Genomic DNA, 18295 nt, shown 5'->3' with positions numbered 1-18295 from the left:
AATTTCTAAATTATTTATTAACATATAATTTAATGATCAATTAATTGGAGTTTAGTTTACCAACTTGAGTTTAGCTTTTAATATTTGTATCTCTCATTTATATTTAACAAATTTTATTAAACCAAAATAGATTATCATATTAATTAATAAAAAATTATATTATATATTTTAATTTTAATTAATAATTTATATTTTAAATTATAATTTAAGATTTCATTATTTATGAGATTTTGATAATAATTTTATTGATTAATTGACAAAGATAAACATATCTTCTTCTTTAAATTCAAACATAAAACCAATGATAAAATTACCTATTTACTTAATTTTAAGTCATAATCAACATTCTCATTGATACCCTTACCAATATTTGGGCTAATAATAATAATAAAATTACCTATTTACTTATTCTTACCCATGTTTGAACCAATAATAAAATTACCTATTTACTTAATTTTACATCATGATTAGCATTCTCATTCATACCATTACCAATCTCTTGGAATTTGGGAAAAAAGAATCGACTTTTTTTTCTTTATTTTACGTTAATAACATAATCCTAATTAGCCTTATCATTGGTAATACCAGTCCCCCGGAATTAAAAAAGAAATAGATACCTAATTTGGCCAAAAATAGCAACTAATTTCATCCGAGGAAAAGCATAAGATGCAATCCTACCACCTTGACTTTAAGGTTCCACCTCAACACTTGGTCCCCTGAGCCCACCAAAGCTAGATTTGCTTTCACCAAAGCCGATGGGGATAAAGCTGAATACGAAAGAAAGATGGTATTCTTCTTTGGTCCGAAATTATATATTTGTGTATATATGATATTCTCCTTGCATGGACATGGCTAATACAGCATACCGTTCATTGGCACGGCCAAGTTATTCGTTTTGGTGCCCAAGATGAAAGCCATAGAAGCAGCAGCATTGGGGGCTGGTGATGAATCGCCCCTGTTAGCCAAGGAAGTGGAGTGTACTAAGGCTTCAATTCGCCTATGCATTTTCAGAATGGATAAAACATCGTTTGGTAAGTTTTGAGCATACATTAGATTTAGCTTTGGAGTTGCAGATGGGTTTTAGAGAACTATTGGTTGAATTCTATTCCAGAGGTAAGTGTGCCTGGAACAGCTTCTGTTCTTGAACTAAAGAAGGCCATTGAGGAAAAATTCGGCGACTCGCAGATGGAAGAAGGCAAGATTTCCTGGTACAGATACTGAATATCATTCTTCCCAGCCATGCTGCATTTTGTTTTTTTGTCTTACGAATTGTTGGGTTTTGAGTTTGAAGAATTGGGTTCTTCTTGCAGGTGTCATGTCTGGGGAAACTTCTGCTTGGCCTACGATGATCAAGAGCTTATTAATGACGGGTCGTTATTGAGCAGTTTTGGAATCAAGGACAGTGATGAGGTATGCATCAAATGCTAGCATTTGAAGATTGTGGATATGGGTTTGGATTTTATTATTAAACCGAGTGTTTTGATTTGGGCTTTTTGGCTTTATAGTTTCAGAGCCACATAATAGTACATGCAGTAATTACATGGATTGATGAATGAATTCTATGCCATTATCCTTCAGTTACTGTTACCTTTGTGTGAAACCCTAAAGAAAAAGTATTACTCAAGCCTTACCCTGATCAATTAGGTTCGTTTTCTTTTATCTCGAGTTGGCGAAGGTCAAGTTAAAACGTAACTCCATGCTTATTAGGCAGCCATGTTCTCACCATGATTTTGGGATGTTTATAGTTCTCTTTGCTGGAGGATCGTTTCCAAAGACAAGCAGCTAACAATTAAACAACCGAAGCTCATCCTTGTAGATTGCTCTGCTCGGGTGACTTATGCTTGAAGGTTATATCAATCTTTCTAAGTTCCAACGGTGGTAAGTATGTTAGCTGAGCATAGTTAAGGTGAGGGAGTGCTATTACAGTGTTTCAGGGTTCGTTCTCTAACACTGTTAAGCTGGAAAGTACAATTGCAGTCTATTCAAATGGCTGTCATCCGTTCTCATAAGTGCTAGGGCCTCAAAGCACAATAAGCTGCAATAATTCGCATACCTCTAAAATTGTATTGGTCAGCAAAAGGGCCTGCATGCAGGGTATATAAACCAAAATCAAACCACCAATAAAGAAGCCACTGTGAGGAATACAAGCCTCAAGCCTGTGCCATACCAAAACTGTGCACTACTATATGGCCCTTAAATGCTGTTTCGATCATCATCGTCTATCCACTTACAACTTAACTGATAGGAGTCTCAGTTATCCAAGGCACTCTCTGAATTAGGTTGCAGAGGTTTCTATCCATTGATGTACCTACTTGTATCTGTTGGGTATTGGAGATTTCCCTTCTACATGAAATGGGTATAAATTTTAAAATTAGCTCATCGTCATGATTCAGCCATTATTTTTCAAGATGGACAGGGAAAAGAGTGCCAAACTTTTCCTTCCAAACTCCATCAAGCTGGGAGTCAAAACTTCAGCTAAATGTGTGAGCATGGATGTCCTGATCACCGAAATCAAAATTTTCTATGGATGAAAAATTCTATAATACCCTGGTTTTGACTAGTGAAATGTATTAGATCATATTATGTGTAAAATGTAAATGCATGGTTATAACGATGAAAGTGAAGCCACATGAACTTAAATAAATGACCTTGTTTGTAATGTTCCTAGTGTGAATTCTGAGTGCAGAGTTCAAAGGCCTGACTAGTGAATGGCTAGGCATGTAGATGCTGTAATTATATTTCTATGGACCGTGTGGTCGAATTGCCAAGGGGAACTCAAGTTATGTAAATATTAATTCTGGAATATAATATGTAATGGTCAAAGATGGCTGCGGAGAGCATGAGATGGGCAATGATTCCACCAAAAGGGAAGATGAATGGAGGCCTAAGGTAAAGTAAACCTCTATTTTTAAGTTTCAGTCTAAGATCTCATCTCTTTTTCCATCATATGCTTCTAATGAACCCATCCACCTCCATTGACTTATAAACTAATCATTGAATGCATGTAGAGGTTTGTGGGGAAGTATGCTCTATAGTTATTGGAACATGGGCTGGGTATAATCGTTATTTGAAAATGTAAGAGTTTCATTTTCCCTTCAGAAGAAAAGTCAGTCATCATTCCCTCAATTCACTCACTGTCATTCATGCTAACATTCTCATTTTCATGTTTTATGATTTTCATGCTGTCTTCTTCCTGGTTAACGATGAACTGACCAGGAAATTGACTAAATCAGCACTGTGGAAGGGGAATTTTGTAGACATTGGATGACAGAGATACATGTCTGTAGTTGTGAATAGAGGCTGGGCCAGTTAGGAAGCCTTCACCCACCGTGTAATTGCTGCTCATTCGATGTTTTAGAGCCAAGTGTTATTTGCAGCCTTCTCCCACAAGGCATTCAGTAGATTGGACTCTTTTCTGTCTACCCCGAAGAGCATTGGAAGGGAAGAGCATCCCAAGGGACTGCTGAACAGAGAGAAGATTTTCACTGTTTTGTGTAGCTTAATGGAAGAGAGTGCCATGACTGTTTGATGGCCGGATGAGATGTCTAGAAGCAGATTGGCTGATCCATGAGAGAAGTTGGGTTGGGCTGAGTGAGCTTGAGGCGTGTAACTTGGTACCTTTGCTCTGGTGGCCTCATAGTTTGGCTTGGGGTGGCATCTACATTGGATGCCTATGGTTGGGTGGAAATTTTCTTGTATAAACATAGGGCTTTTGTCTTTGTTTATGAATCTACAATTGAATGTTATTTATTATTCTGGAAATATATGCGTTCTGCTTGTTGTGTGTAACAATATTCAATTTGGGTCACAGGTATTGTTTGCCGTGAATTCTCGCTATCTATGCCTACATATTCCAATTTCTGCTGCATTTTATAATTTTTCATCATGCATGCACTTAATTAATTCTAAGCTTCCGTGAGACCTCTGTTGGGATTATGGTAAAATAGTCTCATGAGGGCTGGAATTTTAATGTCCAGTTTAGTTTCTACTTGTCCTCTCATTGGGAGTGCTGGCTGGGATGCCACAAATTCTCAATTGATGGGTTGGACCCAGCCTATTGTAATTTGATGAATATCAGAGAATGCATGTCAAGCTTTATTGCTGATAACGGGGAAATTGGTGGTCATTGTTTAAGTGTAGTTTCATTAATTATTGATACGGCAGTATAAATGGTTCCCAGTGTAAAAGCCCTCCATCTGTCCGGATATATACAAATTTGAGGATTAAAATATATACAAATTTGAGGATTAAAATTTAATACAGCATAAAAAGTAAAACATCCTTCAAGAAATGAGGAAGTGTCATGTGGAACAAGACATAAAACCTCGACCCTCTTTCAAGATGGACTATATAACAGCAGTGGTGGAACTGCATACAGAGATCGAAAACAGGGGACAAATCTGTCAACAAACTACAATATCCATTTTGCATCAATATGCCTGTAGCACCAACTCACTGAGGATTTGAGGGCTTATCCCCAGTCACTTTGGTTGAGCCAATCAACCATACTTTTATCACGAGTTTCTTTCTCTTGGTCTCAGATGTTAGGAGAGACAAATATCATCTCTCCATAGCTCTTTCCAGGATTACACAGCCAGGCCCCTTTTGGCCTCAGGAACTCTTCGAATGGAATTTTCAGTGTTTGCAGTGGTTTTCGACATAGTGGCAGTTCGAGGTAGGGATGCCACTTCTCCCCTCTCTGCCTATACTTTTATTTCCATTTATGACGATGATGTTGAGCTAGGGTCTTGAGTCGCATAGGATTTTTTTGCTTTGGTTTGGCCAATCTCATGATCCTTTCAATCTGGTATATCTTTTTTACTATGATAACATTTTTTCATACAGGAGTGTTCTAGACTCTCCCTTAGTCGATTGTACTCTCTAGTCCTATTGGCCTATTCCTTGGTTATTTGTGGACATCAAATTTATCCTATCTAATTTTATCTTCACTTAAAGTTATATTATGGCTTGAAAGAACTGTATGGGCTACAGACCGAACAAGGCAAATCAGAAATGAAGTAAGAAGCTTAAATAAAGTTTACTTGAGCCAATGGGAAAGACCAAGCACTCATCTTGAACTATGAAAAGTTAAAAACAATTGGTCATCTTGATACAGATAGTGAGATTGAGGAAACCTCTACTTCTCATGGTGTGGGTATCTGTTTTGAATTTCGACATTTCTTTGACTGTGAGAGAATAAGAGCAGAATGCCTCTTTTATATTGATGCCTAAAACCAGTTGCCCATATTTTGAGTGTGTATGTAAAGGACAACTCTCATACTTACTTTGGATGGTGGGTTTTATATTTTGTATTTCAGCTTTGTTTGATATGGGAACCGAATGCCTCTTTTACATTGATGACTGAAACGTGTTGCCCATATTTCAACATTTGTCTGATTGTGAGAGAATGGGAACAGATTGTCTCTTTTACATTGATACCTAAAACCTGTTGTCTGATTGTGAAAGAATGAGAACAGAATGCCTCTTTTACATTGATGCCTAAAGGCTAAACCCTGTTGCCTGTGTGTTCTTGTTTGATGTATTCTCTACACCTCATTGAGATTTTTTTTTTTTTTTGGATGAGAGCACTACAAGCATAGATAGTGCTGCAAAGATAGACTAGAGGCTTCCATCTAGTCAGAGTTAATTTAACTGTAAATGTGTCAAACAGTTCCATCTGAAGCATACATTTATCCCTGTGTTGTAGAGTTCACTCGGCTAAGTAGACATTGAAATTTAAATTTTATTCAATCATTAATTATAACCATAATAGGGATTAGGTTCAACCCTCTGGTTATTTTTTAAAGTTGTGTTAGCTGTATTTGTATAATTATTCCTGGTATTCCATGTCAATGTGTGTGTACCTTGATAACCTTCCTGTTGTTTTTCCACGGAAATGGAGTATCTAGGCTAGGGTCTTAGAATCTCTGACACAACGAACTCAAATGCTACAACAAACTACTTTGCACAGTGGAATAAACACAGAAGTAAATCAACCAGTGCACAAATAGAAAACTTTTTGCAATTTTTCAATCCAACTTCGTTGTATTAACAAACTTTAATAAAACAGTCTAGGGCTTCCATACTATGGATCATGGCCCTCATACAATCATTGAGAAAAGAATACAAACTAGGGTTTGGTGTCAACAACTATGACAATCAATCTACCCTGAACAAGATACCAACTGACCGACTACCTGATGTAGTGCACTTCACAGCTCCACTTGGTCGTACCCTGAACACATTTGCTAGTCCTTCTGTTCCCAATCTGCAGCAACACCAATGTGCCTCTATCAATGAATCCTGCTCTTTTAGGTTACTGAACACGGCTCCAATCTATCTGCCCTCTAGCTGATCATTAGTCCATCAACGAATCAACACATAGGGTCTTTTTATGAGTTGTTCACAACTCCGTTTGTGAACAACTCCTTAGCTGCCCACCCGCTGCTCCTCAACACTTAGGGATTTCTTCCCACTATTGCCTTCCTGTGCTGCTCCAATGAAGACAAACCTAGGGCATGGAGGCTGCCCACTTTCACTGTCAAATGTCCTTCTCCAACAGTCAACTTGGGGCTGATTCATAAGCCTAATTAGGCTGCCATTTCTTCCTTCAAGGGATCAACCACTAGGCCATTTCACTTCTGCCTCTCCTACCAAATTTGAGCTCCTTTACAAATCTGGACTTAGGGCACACAAGGACACCTTTTTGCTGCCCTCCAAACAGTCCACAAGTGTCCTCCCAAAACCATTCAAACTAGTTCTTCATTCACTAGCAAAAAAATCAACTTAAGAAGACAAAAGCATACCTCTTCTGCCTGAGATGCGACTCTGTTCTGTGACCCTGATTCTGAGTTTTTCGGCCCACTGGTTAGGGCTTTCTGTGCCACTGCAACAGCCCTCAACTAGGCCTCAAAACTCCTTCAACTGTGGCGTTGTCCTGTTTCCCTTCTGGCCCAGCCTCTTCACTGTGCTTGGCCTCCTTCTAGGCTGTTAAAACAGACTCCAAATAACTCAGAACTGACGTAAACTAGGGCTCTGTCCAGCCTGAGGTTACACATAAACTCCGCCTGCTTAAACAGAGATGTAACAGCTTCAAACTAGCATGGATTTGGCTCAGAATTTCTCCTTTTCTTGCTGGCTGCCCTCTCCAATAATTCGACCTGCTGTCATGAAAAAATAGCACCGCAAACAGTCCCTTTTCCCTCCTTCGCTAGGCTTCCTTTGGCTGCGGCTATCACAGAAGTATCTCCTTGGGATTTGTCGCACTTTAGATGTGAGAAATGAGCCTCCACGTTTCTCTTATTTATATGTTTTGAAGGGTGTGCAACGTCTAGCCCTTGAGGGCACCTTCTAAGTCTAGGCCGAACCTTCTAAGTCTAGGCCGACATGAAACTATTGTTGCAAGCCCACACAAACACAAATGAATTCATCTCTCAACCTACATGGCTTCTCTTGGTGGTTGAAGCAGCCCCTTGCTCCTCTAAGGGTGCTTGATCATCTCTAAGTGCGAAATCATCAAAACTCTTCTTGGTTTCACACCCTTTTGTGGTGCCAAATCCTCCACAGCCCTGTACCCTAGCGTTTGGAGTACCTCCCAAGCTACAAATCTCAACACTTCCCCCGGCAAGATTTACCTTATTTGGAAGAGAACATCCCACATTGAAGCATTTATCCTTACTAATCTTGTTCTGAACAAGTGGATAGAAGTTTTGTGCTATTTTCAAAGGCTTATGTTTTTGTCAATCATCGACAGAAACTTGATCCACTGCGTTCATCAGCACAAATCCTAAATCATCTTTATTTGATAATTCATCGACTCCCTTATCTCCTATGTATGTTGAGACCTCTATACATGTGCATCCTATTCAAATCATGCTGCAAGGTCAATATGCCAATAAATGTCTCATGGCTTTATGAATTCTCAAAGTTGCATTGCTTGCAATGAATGATTGTTCAGGACTGCTATGTTTATAAACTAAAGTTTTTTATAACAGATTTTAATCCAATATTCCTTGCTGGGATTGATAGAGCTTTCTTTTGTACGGCATATGTCTTCAGCAAGTCAACGGGATAAACTTCATCGAAGAAAGCACAGCGCATTTGGAGTACTCAAAAAGAAGTATGGACTTGGTAACTTATTTTTTCATTATTGTTTATGCATTCTTTTGCATTTTGAATAATTCTTGATCTTCTTCCTCCGTATCAAAAAATATATGACCAATCATAGAGTAACCCTTTATGTCAGTTTTACCCAATTTAAATTTTCATCACAAGAATCTATTAAACCAGCATAGATCCATCTTAGCTCTGGATATATCAAGTGTGTAGAGGGATCAAATCTTTCAAGGTGTAAACATTTTCTCAAGTTTTGCACTCAAAAAAGAGGTTTGCACCTTGAAAGATTTGATCCCTCTCGGCGCTTGATACATCCAGAGTTAAGATGGCTCTACGCTGGTTTCGCTGGATTTCCTTTTTTATATATGGAATTGCATCTGTCTCTAGCATTAAGATTTACCAGTAATACTCATATGGTCAATTTTTGGTTGTGCTATTTGTTTTGTTGCATCTTTCATTGGCTTTTAGTTAGTGAATATTCATGTTTTATTTTCTTCCGGATTACTTGTATGCTTCTATTGAGGGAAATTCGTTACCTAATCCTATCATTTGGGTTTTAAAAATACTTCTCAACATCATTAAAAATTATTTTTTATCATTGTGTATATTACGATAGGGAAAATCGTTAGGTTTTCTGTAATGCATAATTGTTGACTGCTTGTTAGGTTCAAGCACACCTAGACCTCTTCAATCATAAACCAATATAATATTTGATGGGCCATTTCCAGAAATGGTATAAAAGTTAGTGTGGGCTAAGTTTTCAAATCTACGAAGATCGTTCTGTACTTATTCTAACATATTCTATTTAACAGGTCTTCTGATCGTGCAAACATGAATGGACACACAACGCTTACACATATTGAGCTCCATTGGACACGCACCATAAGAACGTGGTTTATCTATACAAAACTTTGGATTGTTGGTATGAAAGCAGATCCAAAGAATGTACATCGAAGGCACTGAAACATGATAAATCAAATGATCCAGAGATGTATATATATGTTTAAATGAGTAATTCACCTGCTTCTCTGAAATAATAGATATTTACGACGAGTTGTTTCACTCCACTCCGATGACACAGAGTATTCTGTGGACAGGATGCTGGGATGGGTTTAGCCTAAATTCAACCACCTTGTTAGCTCTATAAGGGTTGATGCAATTTTCAGGAGAGACGAGACAATTTGGGTTCCATTCTTTGAAATTGCTTGAGCCAGATGTAAACTAGTTCAATAGATATGTGACAAATAGGATTACAAGGAGCTGGGATGGGTCATTAAAATTATGACTAGTCATCAATGGTATGGAAAAATTATTGAATGTGTCAGTATCTATCAAGTCTGTAGTGGTTTGGTCTCTCGGGACTGCAACATATCTAAAAAATATAGATTGTAGTTTGCACTGTACATGAAGCATTTGGTGGTATATCCAGGCAAGAAACTGATAAATGAATTCTCTTTGTTTGATTACGGTTGCAATCTTTATCTGAGGAACACTGCTAGTTTCGAGTAGAATTTTGGCATTAATTATACTTATTCTTGTTCAATGTTGAACTAATATTTAAATGTTTAGGCTCAATCCCTCCTATCTCCTCTATACTAAATTATAAAGAATTAATATTTAAATGTTTACACTCAATCTCTCCTATCTCCTCCATACTAAATTATAAATTATCCTTAAAAAATTTTGTTATATCTTTTTTTAAACTATAAATTAAATTATAAAAATAAAAACGTAAATAAATCTCAAAAACTAAATGGTTATTTTTTTCTTTTCCCTTTCAAAAGGGCCGCTAAACTACACCTACATGATAACGAACACACCAACATATGCAAGGGTATCCGGTGGGGGACCTCATTTTAAAGCTTACTCAATGTCTTATGCTCGCCCGCGTGGGGGACCTCGTTTTAACAAAGCTCACTCAATGGTTTATGGTCCACATGCTCCATAGCCACAGGTTGGCAAATAGGTCAAATGCTTCATTGGGAACATCTGTGTGTCTGTTTTAGTTGTTGATGTAAATGTTTTGTGTTGTGTTAGGATTAGTGTTGATCTCATGATTTTTGGATACGACTTATGATTTCCCCTCATATCTGGGAGATGCTTTGAATTTTATTTATTTTTTTATAATTTGTGAGTGAGTCTTAATTAAGTGGAATTATTTTTTAGAAAGTTGTGATATTATTTATAGATTTATCATTTTAGTTTTAGAAGTCAATTTTTTGATAAATATTAGAATATTAAAGTACTGTAGTGAGTAAATAAGATAGTTGCCAAAAATTCGAATTTTTTCTAACACATTATTAATTTTTTTTATGGAAATGAGAACTACCTATTAATTAAAAAAAAGCGATCCTATGATAATATTAAACAACGTACATCATGGGCAAAAAGAATAAATAAAGCATAAATATACGAGAGAATATTTCTTAGTGAAAATCAAGATGAGATGAGACATATACAAAACAGAGAGAAATGAGAATATGCTAATGCAAAAGGCATCGCTAACCACTCAAATGATTAACTGATTTTTTTTTGAAATGATTAGCTGCAATTCTTTCCAAATAAAAAAAAAGGGAGGGCTGAAAACTATTCTAAGCCCATCAATGGATGGAATAAAAAACAGATGAAAATCAATGGGGCTAAAAGAATATGGAAGCGCCTAACGAGCCTACTATCGGGCATTCAATGCCCGGGGAGATGCAGGGGATATAACCCGCATACACGCGAATTCCCAAATTCGGCACTAAGTTCATTTTTTTTCTTTATGAATGGAATTTAAAGGAAAGAAACAAAAATATAATGAAACGATAATATATATTTTGACTAACGTCTTTATTCACCAAAAATTCCCTTTAAATGAATGTGAAATATGTAAGACACCTTCCATGTGATCCAGAATAGATTGATATTACATATCTTCACTAACCTCTTTATTCCCCAAAAATCCCCTTCAAATGAATGTGAAATATGTAAGACACCTTCCATGTGATTCAGAATAGATTGATATTACAATATGGAAATAAAATTTTAGATAGTTATTGACAACCTAATAAATACGTTTTAGTAAACACATTAAAATATATGAAAAACTAATAAAATATACTTAAATTCAATGGGAAAGCTAATCATTTTTTTGGTTAATAGGGAGATAAATGTTCAACATGACACATAGTCTAGGTTATGTAACACTTATATCGCCTTCCATGGAAAGTCTTCTACTAAAAGTGGTGATATTTTTAGTATATAGGTACAAAGACAAATTCCTGAGTTCTCTCTGCAATAAAATAGATGCATGAAATTGAAATAAAATTGAATGTGCATAGAAAACTACAATCAAACAAAAGAGACATCCAATGTTTATTTTAGTAAATTATAATACGATTAATTCCATGCATACTAAAATGTCTTTCATCATTTCAAAGATAAAATATCATGAAAAGTACATATTGTTTGCATTGAGGATTGTGATCAATAATATATCATAGAGACTCACAAAATGCAAAATTTGAATGAGCTACAACTTTATTTTCCATTGATTATCCCCATATGTTAGTTTTAATCAACAATTTTTCATGTTTTCTTATTTTCTGCTCAATTCTTTTATATATTTTCCTTGTTTTTAACTAGAACCATATTTTTATTTCTTTTGTAAGGTTTATATCAAGTAGGGGAAAATTTAAGGATGGAATTTTTTTTATAAACCTTGGTTATTCTTACTACTCCCTAGTATGCATAATATAACATGTTTGGTTATATTTTCTTAGAAGTATTGATATTCCTAAAAAAATTTAAGCTAAAATAATTTTATAGTATAAATTTTGAGCAAACCATTTTTAGAAAAAAATAGAAATTGAGAAATCATATTCTTTTGAAAAATCATGGAAAATTAACCCACTCTAAATGCTAGCCCCAAAAAAAATCTATAGTACGTGGTATCTAATAATTTAATATCTTAATTAGCTTCCTCGCATTTATGAACAAGATGTATATTTGCTACCATCAGGAATTTATCAAGATTCGGGGAATCACTTTAAATTAATTAGTCAAAAGAATGTTACAGAGGGTTTTGAGATAAGTAGAGTCTAGCATTAGTAATATAGATGACATCCTTCAATCTGATGCTCTGTAGTAAAGGGAATAACAATAGTATTGTACATATATGCTTGTACAAAAAAAATAATATCGAGATGAGAATCGAGTTATGGTCAGATCATAGAATGAAAATTATGGAAAGATTGTACAATATTGGAAGGAAATCCATGTAACATATAATTTTATTAATTTGTCAATAACCATAAAAAATATATTTTTATATTGTAATACCATTCTCTTCCAAATCACTTGGAAGGTGTCTTACATATCTCACATTCATTCAAAGGGAGCTTTTAGTGAATAACTAGGTTAGTGAAACATTAATATGTGTATAATGGATTCATGCATATTTTTATTTGTATCATTTAAATTATTTTTCTAAAAATACCTTTTATTCCAATAGACAACATCAAGATTTAACTTAGAATTGATTAGACAAAATGAAAACAAAAACAAACAAAAAATTTAATATTAAAAAAATCATGTTTTATCTATATCTATATCTATATCTATATCTATATCTATATCTATATATATATATATATATATATATATATATATATATATATATATATATATATAAGCATGATCTCAAAAATTTATTTGTTTATGAAAAAATATATTTTTATTATTTTTTAAGTTTATGAAGAAATATTTCAATTGGATTTTGCAGACATATGTATTCCCATAAGTTTTTTTTCAACTATTACATGAACAGTAAACTAAGATAGCGGTAACATTTGAATTTTTTTTATTTTAATTATTTTTTGTTATTGTTTTCTCATCCAGCCTCTTTAAATTTGTCAAAAAATGAAGCATTATGTTTAAGAGAAAAATAGATGAAAAATACATTATGAATTAGAAGATTTCAAAATCATATGCGGTTAGATAAAATATTCCTTCGTTAATCCAACACTTAAGGACAATTTTTTCTCTAATTTCACTAGGGTACAAAAAGTTGGTGCAAAAAAAATTGCATAAGAGGTACTAGAAATGTGTATTTTAAGACCTGGAAAGCCCAATCATGCTTGGAGAGCTTAAACACTAGAACGAGCTCATGAATTTTCAATTCAAATATATTAATAAATCTATTTTCTTGGCACTCAAGAAGCTTGATCGACCACTTACAAATAGATGGCTAGATTGGGTGGTTAAACTACTTGATCACATGCTCTTTTTTTCACCTAAACACTCCCTCTCTTGCCAAAATGTTTAACCCAGATCCATGATATTCATCCTCGCTACATCATAAAGAAAATCCTTCTCCATGGATGGTCCATCACCATAACTGAAAAGGATTCCATGGAATCCATTTCTCTGAAAGGCATTCCATGGAATCCATTTATCTAAGTTAGTCACTACAAAAAATGGTAATGTGCATGCAGGATGGTGTTTATAAAGAGGATAATGGAAAGGCATATAGAAAATAACATATAACACTTATTTCTAATCTCTTTTATCATGTCAAAGTAGGTATGGATTGAATATTCAATTAGAATTATCAATAAAATTAGAAAAAATTAGAAACATATAAAATACATATTTTTGAAAATTTGATAATCAAGGTTTTTTTTTTTCCACGTAGTCTAACTAATAGAAAAATTGGCCTTTTCACTGAGATATTTCTTGAAATTGTATTGATGGATATTATGAAAAAGCCAATACCTCTATAAATAAGATGTACAATTTTTTTTCAAATAATATTTATTCTATTAGAAATAATATTATTTATATTTAGTGTTTTATTTTTCATGATGGTCTCTACGAAATATTCTATTCCATCAATATTGTTTTCCATTGTGAAGGGTGATTCATAATACAATATTATTAAATTATAAATTAGATTCAGCAAAATACAAAAAGGATTTATTCTATATTTATATTAACTAATATAATTTATTTTTATAGTATTATTGAAAATTAATAAAAACAAAAATATTATTTATTTATTATTATTGTAAAATATTTTTAGTATTGATGCAAAGTATTAATCGTAGTTGAAAACAATTCCCGATATATAATTTTTTATAATATTATTAATTAGTGTAGATAATTATTATAATATTTTAAGAATTATTCTATATGTATAGAGAATATCAAGCATAAAAATATTATGCACACCATTTTATATTTTTTTAATAGACCATGTAATAATAGATTGCAAGGATTGTTTCAATATGGACATGTCTATGAATAAATTGAAAATAAGTAATCATTTCTATGTTAGACAAAAAAAAATAAGTGATTCACACCTCCATAGTAATGCTTGAGAACAACAAACTTTGGAGATTAGATGGTCCATCTTAAGCATTACAATTATTGAAACAACAATATAATTTGAAGTAGAAAAGTTATTTATGTTCTATTTAATATTCTATTCAAGGTTTAAATGATTAGTACCAACTAAACCCTTTTACTTGATAAATTTGGTTGTCATATTCAACTTAAATATAGAGAACAAGGTATCTCCGTTGACAAAATACACCAAAATATACAGATGTCAAAAATAAAAATTGAAATACTCTCACTAAAGTCTATGCACAACAAATTTATAGGGTTATATGGGAAGTACATTTTATTGAATTTATTGTTCTGAACATTTAAATTATGTTCTAAATTATGAATTATAGAAAAGTTACTATGTGAATTTCAAGTTACAATTTATTTAGAAATGGGTTCTATATTTTATGTTTTACTTTGAAACTGCCAATTTTTTACTTAAAAAAAAACGAGTAAATTTTATTTTAATTTTTTTTTTTTTTCATCAACACTTCCATCATTCTAACTTTCAAACTGTCAATCTTTTATCTCAAAAACAATTAAATGATTTTATTTTAAATTTACCTTTTAATTTTAAACTTTTCATTTTTTTAAATTTAAAAGTTAATTATTTTGGTTTGTTATTCTTTATAATTTAATGTTTTTTTGTGAAGCTTTCAAAAATGTAATTAATATTCTTTTTAGACAACTTTTTAATATCCTTTTTCTAAATTTAGATACCTTTTTTCTTTTTCAATATTCATTTTCTAAATTTAGATAATTTTTTTCTTTTTCAATATTCCTTTTCTAAATTTAGATAACTTTTTTATTTTTCTCACTGTTTTAATTAATATTTTTTTGAATTCAACACTAACATTTATTTAACGGCGTGTAGAGGAATTGCATCCATTTGGTCGGATTTCACAACGGAGATCTCTTCAACGTGAGCATTTAGTTAAGATATGACGGAGGAATTCGATCCGTTTTTTTCATAGCCGTTTCCTCATTCTTAAAGGCGCATTTCAAAATTAGCAATCTCTCTCGTTGTTTCAAGATGTGCCCAAATCGATCCACAATGTTGTCGCCTATGTATTGTGAGACTGAATATACGAAGGTCGTGTGTTCGATCCACGCTCCTCTGTATCTTTATCCGGAGAGCCTGAGGATGAATATATCAAGGTCGTGTGTTCGATACACAATGTTGTTGCTTCTGTATCTTGGGAACCTGTTCGCTTCAACACGTTCAATTTGTAGTTTCTGCAAAGCCGGCGAGTGGTTATACTCGCGCAATCCCATGTCCGACAGATGGTGATCCATGACAATCGCTGGGAAGTGGAATAAATATGCAGAGACCACCTGTGTCTGAACATATCTGCCGAGGACGTAATCATGCCGATCGATTTTCTATTAAAAAGATTGCACCGGCTCCTGCATTTCTCGGAAATTGAAGATTTGTATGTAGTCTTCGGGAGAGGAAACTCCATGGAAGCTGTCAAATCGCTTCATGAATCCATACATGTTTTCATAGTCGGCGACTTTGTCTACCTCCGGCCCAGCAAGTAGTATTTGATCTTCTTGTTGTCAAGCTTCAGTGTTTTAAAATTTCTTGATGTTGTTAGGGTTTGTAATTTCTTATTTCCAATCATTGGAGTGATTATCAAGAAACTAAATTATTATTTTCGACCATACAAGGAAAATCAATTTAGAAATGCAATAGAATTAGCTTTTGAATAAATAAAAAATATATTTTATATATATACTGTCGAGAAAAAAACGCTCCATATGTTGCAAACAACTGTTAGATCAAGCTGCATAGGCATCTGCGAGGAAAATAGAACACAAACACATAACAATAACCTTCACTAAGTACCGTGAAACACGCTTATGACCAGTGTAGGTTTGATGAATTCCTTGTGTTTTGCGTTTGTATGTTACTTGGGGTTTTCTTGATTTATATCTACAGTAATTGTGATTTTTGTTTATTTTGTTTCTTAAAGATTTTATATAATTAATTTATGGTAATTGTGTTTTTTTTTTTTTTTATATAATTATTTTATTGATTCTAAAAAGTTCTCAACATTAAGAATAAATATTGACTTGGGTGCGATTTTTCTTAATAGCTTTTGATATTATTTATATAAATTTTACAATTTTTTAAATTAAATTGTTGTTCTCATAATTACTTATTTATATTGCAATTTTTTATACATATTATTTGTTATATTATCATGTATATATTGATATATGAATTAGCACTGTAAAAAATGAATCAATAAGTATTATAAATAAAGAATTAAGTGTTATGCAATTTTGATTTTTTTTAGGTTTTTTGAGGAGGCGAGGAAGGTTGAGGAGGAGGAGGAGGCGAAGGTGGTTGAGGAGGAGGTGGAGGTGGTGGTGATGATGGAGGTGGAGTAGGAGGAGGAGGTGGAGGAGGAGGTGGAGGTGGTGGTGATGATGGAGGTGGAGTAGGAGGAGGAGGTGGAAGAGGTGGCGGAGGTGGAGGGGGAGATGGTGGTGTTGGTGGAGGAGGTGGTGGAGGTTGAGGTGATGGAGGAGGAGGCGGAGGTAGAGGTGGTGTAGGTGTTGGAGGTGGAGGAGGTGGAGATGGAGGAGGAGGAGGAGGACGCAGACGTGGAGGTGGTGGTGGAGGAGGAGGACGCTAGTGTGGAGGTGGCGGAGGTGTTGGCGGAGCTGGTGGAGGAGTGGGTGGAGGTGGAGGTGGAGGTGGAGGAGGCAGGGTTAGTGGTGGTGGTGGAGGAGAAGAAGGACAAGGTAGAGGTGGAGGTGGTGGTGAAGGAGGAGGAGGAGGAAGTGGAGGTGGAGGTGGAGGCAAAGGTAGAATCAGAGGTGCAGGAGGTGGTGGTTGTGGTGGAGGAAGATGAGGTGGAGGAGGAGGAGGCGGAGGTAGTGGAGGTGGAGATTGAGGAGGCAATGGATGTGGAGGTGGTGGTGGAGGTGGAGGACATGGTGGATGAGGAGGAGGTGGTGGTAGTGGTCGAGTAGGAGGTGGAGATGGAGGTGGAGGAGGTGGACCTGGTGGAGGAGGAGGTGTAGGTGGAGGAGGAGAACGGGGAGGATGAGGAGGAGGAAGAGGTGGTTGAGGAGGTAGAGTTGGAGGTGTAGGAAGATGTGTGAGTGGAGGTGGAGGAGGAAAAGGAGGTGAAGCTGGAGTTGGAGGAGGAGGGGTTGGATGCTGTAGGTGGAGGTGGAGGTGGAGGTGGAGGTGGTGGAAGAGGTGGAGGTGGAGGTGGTGGAGGAGGAGGTGGTCTAGGTGGATATCGTGGAGGAGGAGGAGGTGGAGGTGAATGTGTAGCTTGAAGAAGAGGCAGAGGAGGTGAAAGTGGAGGTGGAGGTTGTGGTGGAGGAGGAGGTAGAGCGGGAGGGGAAGGTGGTGGAGGAGGAGGTGGTGGTGGAGGCAAAGGTAGAGCTGGAAGAGGAGGAAGAATGGGAGGTTGAGGTGGTCGAGGAGGTGTAGGCGGAGGTGTTGGAGGAGGAGGTGGAGGTGGATGTAGTGGAGGTGAATGTTTAGCTGCAAGAAGAGGTGCATGAGGTGAAAGTGGAGGTGGACATGGTGGTGGTAGAGGAGGAGGTGGTGGTGGACGAGGAGGCATAGTGGGAGGGGGAGGTGGTGGAGGAGGAGGAAGGAGAGGTGGAGGAGGAGCTTGTGGAGGTGGAGGAGGAGGAGGAGGACGTCGATGAGAGGGTGGAAGTGGAGGTGGTGGAGATATAGGTGGCAGTAGAGGAGGTGGAGTAGAAGGTGAAGTTGGAGCTAGTGGAGAAGGAGGTGGAGTAGGAGTAGGAGGAGGTGGATGTTGAGTTCGAGGTG

The 18295-nt window shown here is 35.5% G+C and overlaps 1 protein-coding gene across 6 annotated transcripts; it reads left to right on the top strand.

Annotated features, from left to right (window-relative positions):
- Positions 1 to 733: 733 nt before the first annotated feature.
- Positions 734 to 9581, top strand: LOC149166550 (U11/U12 small nuclear ribonucleoprotein 25 kDa protein-like). 6 transcript variants are annotated; one of them, XM_089432677.1, is made up of 5 exons: positions 734 to 1031; positions 1112 to 1208; positions 1311 to 1410; positions 7995 to 8130; positions 8928 to 9581. In XM_089432677.1, exons 1-5 carry the CDS (start codon positions 908 to 910, stop codon positions 8948 to 8950), a joined length of 480 nt encoding a protein of 159 aa, XP_089288803.1. In that variant the 5' UTR covers positions 734 to 907; the 3' UTR covers positions 8951 to 9581. The 6 variants fall into 6 exon arrangements, with proteins under 6 accessions (XP_089288803.1, XP_089288806.1, XP_089288804.1 ...); XM_089432680.1 differs by having other exon boundaries at positions 738 to 1031; positions 8059 to 8130; positions 8928 to 9158; XM_089432678.1 differs by having other exon boundaries at positions 738 to 1031; positions 8029 to 8130; positions 8928 to 9158.
- Positions 9582 to 18295: the final 8714 nt, after the last annotated feature.

This window comes from Pinus tabuliformis, chromosome 5_1, assembly GCF_031772625.1.
Source record: "Pinus tabuliformis cultivar Carrire ecotype Pingquan chromosome 5_1, CPIR1, whole genome shotgun sequence".
In the NCBI taxonomy this organism is placed as follows: domain Eukaryota; kingdom Viridiplantae; phylum Streptophyta; class Pinopsida; order Pinales; family Pinaceae; genus Pinus; species Pinus tabuliformis.
The sequence above is the reverse complement of the archived record's forward strand: the minus strand, read 5'-3'. Positions and strand labels throughout refer to the sequence as shown.

Excerpts from the sequence above, each read along its gene's own strand:
- LOC149166550 (XM_089432675.1), top strand. The coding sequence starts at position 908 with ATGAAAGCCATAGAAGCAGCAGCATTGGGGGCTGGTGATGAATCGCCC. Across the intron at positions 1,209-1,310 it reads GAAGAAGGCAAGATTTCCTG|GTGTCATGTCTGGGGAAACT; the intron begins GTACAGATACTG and ends TTCTTCTTGCAG. Across the intron at positions 1,411-7,994 it reads GAATCAAGGACAGTGATGAG|ATTTTAATCCAATATTCCTT; the intron begins GTATGCATCAAA and ends TTTTTATAACAG.